Source organism: Ranitomeya variabilis, chromosome 5, assembly GCF_051348905.1.
Source record: "Ranitomeya variabilis isolate aRanVar5 chromosome 5, aRanVar5.hap1, whole genome shotgun sequence".
NCBI classification, from domain to species: Eukaryota; Metazoa; Chordata; class Amphibia; order Anura; family Dendrobatidae; genus Ranitomeya; species Ranitomeya variabilis.
In genome coordinates, this window is record NC_135236.1 from 29,284,480 (window position 1) to 29,296,426 (window position 11,947).

The 11,947-nt window shown below is 45.6% G+C and overlaps 1 protein-coding gene across 2 annotated transcripts; it reads left to right on the plus strand.

Moving 5' to 3' along the window:
- The first annotated feature begins 571 nt into the window (after window positions 1-571).
- On the plus strand, window positions 572-11,114 carry GLTPD2 (glycolipid transfer protein domain containing 2). 2 transcript variants are annotated; one of them, XM_077261599.1, is made up of 4 exons: window positions 572-743; window positions 4,803-4,888; window positions 8,021-8,208; window positions 10,356-11,114. In XM_077261599.1, exons 1-4 carry the CDS (start codon window positions 638-640, stop codon window positions 10,879-10,881), a joined length of 906 nt encoding a protein of 301 aa, XP_077117714.1. In that variant the 5' UTR covers window positions 572-637; the 3' UTR covers window positions 10,882-11,114. The 2 variants fall into 2 exon arrangements, with proteins under 2 accessions (XP_077117714.1, XP_077117715.1); XM_077261600.1 differs by having other exon boundaries at window positions 4,806-4,888.
- The last annotated feature ends 833 nt before the right edge of the window (window positions 11,115-11,947 follow it).

Consider the following 11,947-nt stretch of genomic DNA (forward strand, 5'->3'; position numbering starts at 1 on the left):
GACCCTGATACCTCATGTATGGGCTATGGCTGACTGCTGCTGTGCCATTTGCAAAGTTCTGCTGTGGGTCAATTGATGCCACTCTTCATGGCGTCTGCCCCTAATTTTAGCTGTTTGGGGAGCTTTTTGTCACCCCTTGAGGTGTTGTCTATGCGTTTGGTTTTGCTTCCCATTGAATCTAATGTGGTTCGGGTACATTCGTCAAACAGTTCAGCTAACTGAGGTCTGTTTGGTGAACAGAGGACCGTTCGGCGAATCCAAACTGAACCTTGAAAGGTTCGCTCATCTCTATCTGTTACACAGGTGTACTGTTATTTTCCTGTACCCGAGTGTAATAGTGTTATTTTCCTGTACCCAGAAAGTAATAGTGCTATTTTCCTGTACTCCAATATCAGAAAGTCTCGTTGTATAAACGATAAGTGACAAAGGTCTTTCCCTGACTGAGGACATCTCGTCACCGTCACCTTACAGCTGATCCATCATTATTGCTGCCTGTGCTCCTGTGTAAACTGATATATGTGGTGAAGGTTCATTTCTTATCAGTCTCACTAGGATTGTGAAACTGTGACCTGACTGCAGCAGAATCCGGATACTCCAACCACTGCAGCATGGACGGTCCACCGCGCTGGAGGTAACAATGCCGTGTGCAGCCCTCTTGGACATGAGCTGCCCTAAAGTCCTCCGACTGCTTATCCCACTGACTGTGATATTCCTGTTTCTGTACCTGAGCTCCGTAAAGCTTCGTAAGTAGCCGACAGGCACATAAATACTTGTGGGTGGACATGGCCTCTGCTAGGCAGCAGATCCATTATGTATGAAATGTCTCACTATCCAGTTAGAGACATAAGATGGCACCATGCCCCATATTAACCTGAAGGGATACTCTGAGTAATGCGAGGTTTCTTCGGTTCTTGGTTGAACCAAGCCTCTAACATCAGCCTAAGTCTCTTCAACCAAACTTTTCATTGTGGGTAATTTTTCAAAGATTCCTATGAGAGTTTACCCAAAATGGGGAGAGACATCCAGACACGTGGCAGGTTGGTTAGTCAGTTCTCTGTAACCCTCTTCCAGGGATGATTACTTGGCATTGTCCAAGTCAAGCTCATGATAGTGGATGATTGCTCAATCAAGACCATCATCTTTGAACCTCAGATCTTGGCTGAACTTCCTTCCAGAGATGGTTTGCAGCTTGGTTGCAACATTTCCAAGGTAAATTATGGAAGCTTTTGGATACTTAGGGTTGGAAACCTACAGAATTTGGCCAAAGCTACTGAGCCAAGGGTAAACCAAGCATACTGGTTTTATTAAAGTATACATTTATTAAAGCTATAAAGAAAGACTATAGATAGCATAAATAATTCAAATACATAATATTATTATTAACATATAAAAGCATATATGTACATGGAGAGAGACAATCTTATAAATATAAAGAAGAAATTAGTGGTTCTGTTACATTAAGCCATTTATTCAAAGTATATCTAAAAAATGGCTCCAAAATACAGCAATTGGTGTAGTGTTACAGGGCAAATTAAAACAGATGATAGTAAAACAGATGTTATACCCAGTGCTGGTGCACGTGGATTTGTGGACCCATTGTGCCGCAGAGTCAGCCTGTCCAGGAAGGGGTGTAGCTAAGGGGCTACCAGGTGTTAACTGGAGCTCCTGATGATGGAGACCGACTGGGCCGCAGGTAGTCGCCAGTTGCCACTCCTAGGCAGATTCCGCAACTGCAGGTTTGCTGACACGCATTAGGGCTATGTTCTTACACATCGGTCAAGGATACTGGATAAGGGACTAGCTGCACACAGACCAGGGGACAATGTTCAGGCACTGGCCGCACTGGGAGCAGGGAACTACGGGAAGAGAACACAGGACGCATTGGGACCAGGGGACTTCAGAATCAGGACTGTCCGCACCAGGAACAGGGGATAACATTCAGACACTGGCCACATTGGGACCAGGGGACAACGCTCAGGCTCTGTCCACACTGGGACTAGGGGATTTTGGAAACAGGACTGGTGGTACCAGGACCAGGGGACAATGTTCAAGCACTGACCGCACCGAGACCAGGGATTTGGGTTGAGGAGCATGGCCGCCAACGGGACCAGGGATCTAGGTTCAGGAGCCTGGCCGCACTGGGACCAGGGATTTGGGTTGAGGAGAATGGCCGCAACGGGACCAGTGATTTGGGTTCAGGACACTGGTCGCACATAGACAAGGAGACCTCACAACTGCACTGGTAGAACACCAACTACCTAATGACTAAACATGTTGCTTGGCGAATCCCTAAGGAGTCCAAGCTATTGGCTGGGAGCCATCTTGTAGGTGTACTAATTATGCTAAATGCTTCTCAGCGACAGGCAGAGGGCATTAACAATATATGCACGCTGGTCCTCTAACAGCAGGGGAGTGCGCGCATGCGCACACACCAAGCTGGAACAACAGCACGCTGGGGAACCACGCCACAGGCCAGGGTGGTGAGTAAGCCGGCGTCCCTGCATGGAGGGAGATAAGGTCACCATGCAGGGACGCCAGCCATAGCACTACAATAGGAGGAAAACAACTTCCTTAAATTTGGTAAATGTCTAAAAATATAGATTCCATTCTGCAATACCACAGTCACCACTAACAGAGGTACAGTACATACAAGTGGGTTTCACAAAATTAGAATATCATCAAAATGCTAATTTCAGTTCTTCAATACAAAAAGTGAAACTCGTTAGGTGCTGCGGAATAGGTTGGCGCTATATAAATAAAGATTATTATTATTATATAGAGTCATTACACACAGAGTGATCTATTTCACGTGTTTATTTCTGTTAATGTTGATGATTACGGCTTACAGCCGATGAAAACCCAAAAGTCATTATCTCAGTAAATTAGAATACTTTATAACACCATCTTGAAAAATGATTTTAAAATCTGAAATGTTGTCCTACTGAAAAAGTATGTTCAGTAAATGCACTCAATACTTGGTCGCGGCTCATTTTGCATCAATTACTGCATCAATGCGGCGTGGCATGGAGGTGATCAGCCTGTGGCGCTGCTCAGGGGTTATGGAAGCCCAGGTTGCTTTGATTGCAGCCTTCAGCTTGTCTGCATTGTTGGGTCCGGTGTCTCTCATCTTCCTCTTGACAATACTCCATAGAATCTCCAGTTTGCTGCCAATCAAGCACAGTGATACTGTTGTTTTTACACCAGGTATTGGTACTTTTGGCCGTGTGGACAGGCGCCAAGTCTTGCTGGAGAATGACATTTCCATCTCCAGAAAGCTTGTCGGCAGAGGGAAGCATGAAGTGCTCTAAAATGTCCTGGTAGACGGCTGCGCTGACTTTGGTCTTGATAAAACACAGTGGACCTACACCAGCAGATGACATGGCTCCCCAAACCATCACTGATTGTGGAGACTTCCCACCAGACCTCCAGCAGCTTGGATTGTGGCCTCTCCACTCTTCCTCCAGACTCTGGGACCTTGATTTCCAAAGTAAATGCAAAATTTACTTTCATCTGAACACAACACCTTGGACCACTGACAACAGTCCAGTTCTTCTTCTCCTTGGCCCAGGTAAGACGCTTCTGGCGTTGTCTATTGGTCATGAGTGGCTGACACAAGGAATGTGACACTTGTAGCCCATGTCCTGGATACATCTGTGTGTGTGGTGAAGCAATGACTCCAGCAGCAGTCCACTCCATGTGAATCTCACCCACATTTCTGAATGGCCTTTTCTTAACAATCCTTTCAAGGCTGCGGTTATCCCGGTTGCTTGTGCACCTTTTTCTACCACATGTTTTCCTTCCACTCCACTTTCCATTAATCTGCTTGGATACAGCACTGTGTGAACAGCCGGCTTCTTTAGCAATGACCTTTTGTGGCTTCGCCTCCTTGTGGAGTGTGTCAATGCCGCCTTCTGGACATCTGTCAGGTCAGCAGTCTTCCCCATGATTGTGGAGCTACTGAAACAGACTATGGGACCTTTTTAAATGCAAGGTTTTTTTTGTTAATTATTGTAATTTACTAAGATAATGACTTTTGGGACTTCACTTTTTGTATTGAAGAACTGAAATAAATTAACTTCTTGATGATATCCTAATTTTGTGAGAAGCTCCTGTATGTAGGGAAAAGTTCATAGTACATAAAATAATTCCTGGAAAGTTATTTGGCTTGATAATGAAAAATATATACCACCATATGGAGATATCCAATAAGGTGCAATAATAAGTGTGCAAAAAGTGGCTCCAGAGTGCAAAAGGAGTGCTACATATAATATGCTGCATACTATGGCATAGAATGACTATGTCTCCCCCCATAAGCATGTAAGGAACGAGAACTTCGTAATGTGTCCACATAAGAGACCAAAAAAGAAACAGCAAACATAATAAGACTGGATGAAACAAACCACATCACCTGAGATGTTTGCGCCCAACACAGGTTTCGCCATAGCTTCATCAGGGGGAAGATACTGCCCTGAACTTAGGGTGGGAAATAGCAAGACAGGTAAAAAGCGCAGCTCTATCAAGAAAAAAAATAATTGCCTATTTGAGTCAGTAGTCTTCACTTTGATCCATTTTACTGCTTATTTTTGTAGACATGCCTTGTCTCTAGGCTTGAATTGATAGCTGGAAAACTTTGAGTCCATATAAGTTTCTACACAGGGGCCACTCAGGATGTCTATCTCTGCACCGGGTAATTTTTAGACATGCAGTGAACACGTGACCATACAGTATAGTGATTATTTGTTTAGCAAATTTATACAATGTTGTAAATGGAGATTTCCTAAATCTTGTACCCATGATTATAGCAGATCCAGCCCTCCACGAGTGCATGAAAGATGGAAAACCCTGTGGGGAGTCCGCGAATGACTTCATCCAGAAACAGGACGTGAAAGTAAGTGTATAACGCACAACTGCAAAATCCCGGAATAACCTGGGCACTAGGAATATTCAAAAACTGAACCGAAACTCATCAATTTCATACCTGTCCACTGGGGACATAGCTCTACAGTTACCAGAAGTTGTATTGTTTGTATTTGTCCTTAGACGGACTTATGGCTTTTTTTCTGATCTATGACAATTTTAATGAGTTAATAAACATTATATTTTTGTGGGTATTTCTCCTGGTTAGCCTGAATGCATGCGTTTCCTTGTAGGCAGACATGGTTAACTGAAGAAGATAATGATTTCAAGCACCAGCCCCTGGTTCTGCTTTTATAATTCAATGTGTATTACAATGATATCAGCTGCCTTGTCCTTGTTAACGCTTTCTCCTGCGCTAATGAGAAGACAACTGATATGATGTGACTTTGTGGCAGGAATGAAATTTAGTGGAAATGGGGGGTATGCCCTTAAATCAGGATTAAGTCACACAAAATAGTAAAAAAGAACATTTCCCACATGTCTACTTTACATCAGCACAATTTATTAAACATATTTTTTTTTTCTTAGGAAGTTAGAATGGTTAAAAGTTAACCACCGAATTCTCATTATTCCAACAAAATTTACAAAGCCTTATTTTTTTAAGGACCACATCACATTTGAAGTGACCTTGAGGGTTCTATATGACAGAAAATACCCAAAAGTGACACCATTCTAAAAACTGCACCACTGAAGGTGCTCAAAACCACATTCAAGAAGTTTATTACTCTTTAGGTGCTTAGGCTGTGTGCACACGTTTAGGAATTTTCGCTTTTTTTGCGTTTTTTCGCTATAAAACTGCGATAAAACCGCAAAAAAACCCGCGTAGATTAAGCATCCTATTTTTAGAATGCATTCCGCATTTTTTGTGCACATGTTGCGGTTTTTTCCGCAGCGGAATCGCATTCTGGAAAAAAAACGCAGCATGTTCATTAAAGTGATTCCGCACACATAGGAATGCATTGATCCGCTTACTTCCCGCATGGTGGGCATGAAGTAAGCGGATCATGTGCGGTTGGTAACCAGGGTGGAGGAGAGGAGACTCACCTCCAGGCCCTGGGGGAACCTTATAATTGTTAAAAAAAAAGTATTATAATAATAAATCGTGATATTCTCACCTTCCGGCGTCCCGCGCAGCTTTCCCGCTCCTGGCAACACTCCCGTTCCCAATAATGCTTTGTGAAAATGAGCTGTGATGACGTTCGGTCTCTCGAGACCGCTACGTCATCTGGGGTCATTGCTGCTAGGCATTACTGGGACCAGAGCATCGCAAGGAGCGGGAAAGCTGCGCGGGATGCAGGAAGGTGAGAATATCACTATTTATTATTTTTTTGATTATTATTTTTAACATTAGATCTTTTTACTATTGATGCTGCATAGGCAGTATCAATAGTAAAAAGTTGGTCACGCTTGTCAAACACTATGTTTGACAAGTATGACCAACCTGTCAATCAGTTTTCCAAGCGATGCTACAGATCACTTGCAAAACGCTAGTGTTTAGCGGGAAAACGCATGCCAATTCCGCATGTGATATACCCGCGGCAGGAGTTGCGGAATTGCAGCCGAAATTTCTGTGGGAATTCTGCAACGTGTGCACTTAGCCTTACTGGAATTAATGGAATGTGGAAGGAAAACATTTACATTTAATTTTTTTTTACAAAAATGTTACTTTAGTTTGACTTTATTTTCACAAGAGTAACAGGAGAAAATGGACTCAAAATTTGTTTAGCAATTTCTCTTGAGCACGTGAATACCCCAAATATTTGGGAAAGTGACTGTTTGGGCGCACAGCAGGACTCAAAAGGCAACCCTGTCGCTTGCTGAAGAGCCTAAACAGTGGAAACCACTTTGGAAACTAGACTCTCTTGGCAGGTTTGTTGTGGTACCATGTTCTTTCCATTTGATGATAATGGATTTGATGGTGCTCCGGGAGATCATCAGAGATTGGGATATTTTTTATAACCCAACCCTGACTGGTACTTCTCAACAACTTTGTCCCTGACTTGTTTGGAGATCTCCTTGGTCTTCATGGTGTGTTGTTTGGAGATCTCCTTGGTCTTCATGGTGTTGTTTGGAGATCTCCTTGGCCATCATGGTGGTGTTTGGAGATCTCCTTGGTCTTCATGGTGTTTTTTTGGAGATCTCCTTGGTCTTCATGGTGTTTTTTGGAGATCTCCTTGGTCTTCATTATGGTGTTTGGATATCTCCTTGGTCTTCATGGTGGTGTTTGGAGAACTCCTTGGTCTTCATAGTGTTTTTTGGAGATCTCCTTGGTCTTCATGATGTTGTTTGGAGATCTCCTTGGTCTTCATGGTGGTGTTTGGAGAACTCCTTGGTCTTCATAGTGTTTTTTGGAGATCTCCTTGGTCTTCATGATGTTGTTTGGAGATCTCCTTGGTCTTCATGGTGTTGTTTGGAGATCTCCTTGGTCTTCATGGTGTTGTTTGGAGATCTCCTTGGTCTTCATTGTGTTTTTTTTGGAGATCTCCTTGGTCTTCATGGTGTTGTTTGGGGATCTCCTTGGTCTTCATGGTGTTTTTTGGAGATCTCCTTGGTCTTCATGGTGTTGTTTGGAGATCCCCTTGGTCTTCATGGTGTTGTTTGGAGATCCCCTTGGTCTTCATGGTGGTGTTTGGAGATCTCCTTGGTCTTCATGGTGTTGGGTTAGTGGTGCCTCCTGCTTAATGGTATTGTAGCTCTGTAGTCTTTCAGAAATGTGACACTTAGATTGCACAAAGGGGGACGTCCTGTCACTAAGCTTGTGACTTATGAAGGAAACTGCCTGAGCCAGAACTATTTAGGGGTTTCATAGCAAAAGGAGTGAATACATATGCACATGCCAATTTTTACTTATTTGATCCCATAAATTTAATTTATGCCTATATTTTTCTCACTTCACTTCTCCTGATTCATCACACACAAATCGGATTACAAAAATATTTACACATAGGTTATAATAAAACAATATAGGTAAAAAGCCAAGGGGGTGAATACTTTTGCAACCCACTGTATAATTACAGATGTACAGATGCACTGCTGATATACGGTATACATCCTCTTGTATATAGCGATACGGACAATTCCTTCATTGTGTGGTCTCTCCCAGCAGGTAGAGGGCGCCGGCGCCCTGAAGGATGATGCCTCCTACCTGCAGGTAGTTGAGAGTTCACTAAAAAATTGCAAAGGGAAGAATTTTCAAATAGGAAAAATGCTGCAATCATTTCACTCCTGTGCAATTATCGAGAAAGAGATTCTACTGGAGCATTACTTAGAAGCTTGGAGGGAGCTGATAAAGTGAGTTTACCCTCTGACCTTTGGAAATATAGGCGTTATGAATGTAGACCTCCTCCTGTGTGGTGACACACAAAAGAAGCTATGAGTGTAACTGCAAACAGACCCAAATTTCATGAAACAAAACACATTTTGTGTTTCTGTCAGCAAGGTTTGAGGTTTATGTAAAACTTCTCCAAAAGTGGTCTGTGTCTCCTCGCCCTGCAGGGTGATCAAGACAGAAGGAGCTGAGTCTCCGCCCCCTGCAGAGTGATCAAAACAGAAGAAGACTTCTCCCCCTGCAGGGTGATACAGATAGGAGGAGCTATGAGTCTCCTCCCCCTGCAGGGTGATACAGATAGGAGGAGCTATGAGTCTCCTCCCCCTGCAGGGTGATACAGATAGGAGGAGCTGTGAGTCTCCTCCCCCTGCAGGGTGATACAGATAGGAGGACCTATGAGTCTCCTCCCCCTGCAGGGTGATACAGATAGGAGGAGCTAGGAGTCTCCTCTCCTTGCAGGGTGATACAGATAGGAGGAGCTAGGAGTCTCCTCCCCCTGCAGGGTGATACAGATTGGAGCTAGGAGTCTCCTCCCCTGCAGGGTGATACAGATAGGAGGAGCTAGGAGTCTCCTCCCCCTGCAGGGTGATACAGATAGGAAGAGCTAGGAGTCTCCTCTCCTTGCAGGGTGATACAGATAGGAGGAGCAAGGAGTCTCCTCCCCCTGCAGGGTGATACAGATAGGAGCTAGGAGTCTCCTCCCCTGCAGGGTGATACAGTTAGGAGGAGCTAGGAGTCTCCTCCCCCTGCAGGGTGATACAGATAGGAGGAGCTAGGAGTCTCCTCCCCCTGCAGGGTGATACAGATAGGAGGAGCTAGGAGTCTCCTCTCCTTGCAGGGTGATACAGATAGGAGGAGCTGTGAGTCTCCTCCCCCTGCAGGGTGATACAGATAGGAGGAGCTAGGAGTCTCCTCCCCCTGCAGGGTGATACAGATAGGAGCTAGGAGTCTCCTCCCCTGCAGGGTGATACAGTTAGGAGGAGCTAGGAGTCTCCTCCCCCTGCAGGGTGATACAGATAGGAGGAGCTAGGAGTCTCCTCCCCCTGCAGGGTGATACAGATAGGAGGAGCTAGGAGTCTCCTCTCCTTGCAGGGTGATACAGATAGGAGGAGCTAGGAGTCTCCTCCCCCTGCAGGGTGATACAGATAGGAGGAGCTGTGAGTCTCCTCCCCCTGCAGGGTGATACAGATAGGAGGAGCTATGAGTCTCCTCCCCCTGCAGGGTGATACAGATAGGAGGAGCTAGGAGTCTCCTCCCCCTGCAGGGTGATACAGATATGAGGAGCTGTGAGTCTCCTCCCCCTGCAGGGTGATACAGATAGGAGGAGCTATGAGTCTCCTCCCCCTGCAGGGTGATACAGATAGGAGGACCTAGGAGTCTCCTCTCCTTGCAGGGTGATACAGATAGGAGGAGCTAGGAGTCTCCTCCCCCTGCAGGGTGATACAGATTGGAGCTAGGAGTCTCCTCCCCTGCAGGGTGATACAGATAGGAGGAGCTAGGAGTCTCCTCCCCCTGCAGGGTGATACAGATAGGAAGAGCTAGGAGTCTCCTCTCCTTGCAGGGTGATACAGATAGGAGGAGCTAGGAGTCTCCTCCCCCTGCAGGGTGATACAGATAGGAGCTAGGAGTCTCCTCCCCTGCAGGGTGATACAGTTAGGAGGAGCTGTGAGTCTCCTCCCCCTGCAGGGTGATACAGATAGGAGGAGCTAGGAGTCTCCTCCCCCTGCAGGGTGATACAGATAGGAGGAGCTAGGAGTCTCCTCTCCTTGCAGGGTGATACAGATAGGAGGAGCTAGGAGTCTCCTCCCCCTGCAGGGTGACACAGATAGGAGGAGCTAGGAGTCTCCTCCCCCTGCAGGGTGATACAGATAGGAGGAGCTAGGAGTCTCCTCTCCTTGCAGGGTGATACACATAGGAGGCGCTATAGGTGTCCTCCCCTGTAGGGTGATACAGATGGGAGGAGCTATGAGTCTTCTCCCCCTGCAGGGTAATACACATAGGAGGAGCTATGAGTCTCCTCCCCAGCAGGGTGATACAGGTAGGAGGAGCTCTGAGTCTTCTGCATCTCCTGTATGAGGTATAATCTGCAACTTCTCATTCTGTCCTGCAGGTTCATGGACTCCATGGGGACCGTCTTCAGCTTTATATCTCATGAAACCTTCACGAAAATCAACATCCTCCAAAACTACCTAAATGGAGAGAACGGGAAAAGCTACAGGACCATCAGGTCCATGATAAAATATGAGCTGGAGAACGGTGTGGTTAACTTCAAAGAACTTCCCCCCAACAGGGTTCCTTCTGGTTGTCGGACGCTGTTACGTTTGCACCGAGCCCTGAAGTGGTTGGAGGTTTTCCTTTACAATGTCGGCACCAATCCTGGTCAAGACAAAACCTCTGAAATGTGTGCCGAGGCCTACCACAAAACACTGGCCCACCATCACAGCTGGTTCATCCGGCAGGTGGCTGAGGTGGCCTTCCTGGCTCTTCCTCCTATAGAAGAAATGTACAAGGTGGTCTGTGTGCGGGACTATACGGAAGCGAGAGTAGTCCTCCTGACCACCGTAGATGCTATTGTGAAGGTCTACAACCTTACTCAAGAACTGTACACAGAAAACCACATGTTGGATCTACCTTGAGAGAAGGTCAATTGTTCAGACTCTTCGAGGAAAGGATGAATATCCAGAGGATGGTAGACATGTTCACAACTTTGATTTGACTTTTCAGTATGTAGACTTGAGGGGCTCCAATACAGCTGACGAGCCTATCCAACATGTAGATTAAGATGGTTGATGGTGTCTTCTTTGGACACATATTGCAAAGTTCCATAGTTTTTTCAGGTTGAAAATAAATATAGTATATTGAGGTCAAACTATAACCTAACATAATGATATACAGAAAGGAAAACCCCAAAAGGCAGAAGCTGTTCCATACTAGGAGAAAACGTCCTTTTCGAGTCTTCACAGGGCAATCAGATGAGTTCCCTGGACCAACATCCCATCACAGGATCTAGTACTCGGATTATGGTTATGAATGGTGAGGTGGGTTTCCATACAAGAGGTGTAAGCTCGCTCAGTCTCCATTATATTGCCTCACTGTAGATGATGGTGACGTCGGAGGACCGGACCCTCCTGTTCATGGGATCTGAGGTTCTTCACCCTCATTCTATCCACGGAATGCGGTAAAACTCGATGGACGTGATGGTTTCAATAGGGGAAGTCTCCAGGCAGGAGACTCTATAGTAAATAGACCAGACTTGCCATCTTGTGTAGCTGGTGGTCCCACCATCCACACCCCATAACCCACTCTGTGAACATGTAGGCCGAGGCAATAGTCTCAGGATGAAGCTTCATGGTGTCATGCACAAGGAACCTTCCATGAGCCGGCGTTTCTGGGAGGTATTGCAAAGATTTACCATCTCTTCTGGGAATCCGAGAGGTCTTCCCTTACTCTAGTAGCCTTCTTGACATTTTGGAAGAGTCGCTCTACTCTCCGAGATACTGGTCCCTCGAGACTATAGAGCCTAAATTCCACTATCTTCTACAAGATATGGGTTTGACTGCACACTGCCTGGCATGGTGGCATGAACGAGCACCAATGATGGGGGTCCCATATGATGTTGTTATGGGGTCACTATGTATCTGCCCATGGGTCCACAGAATAAAAGTGCTGTGATGAGACTGGTTTCCATTCCAAGAGGCCACT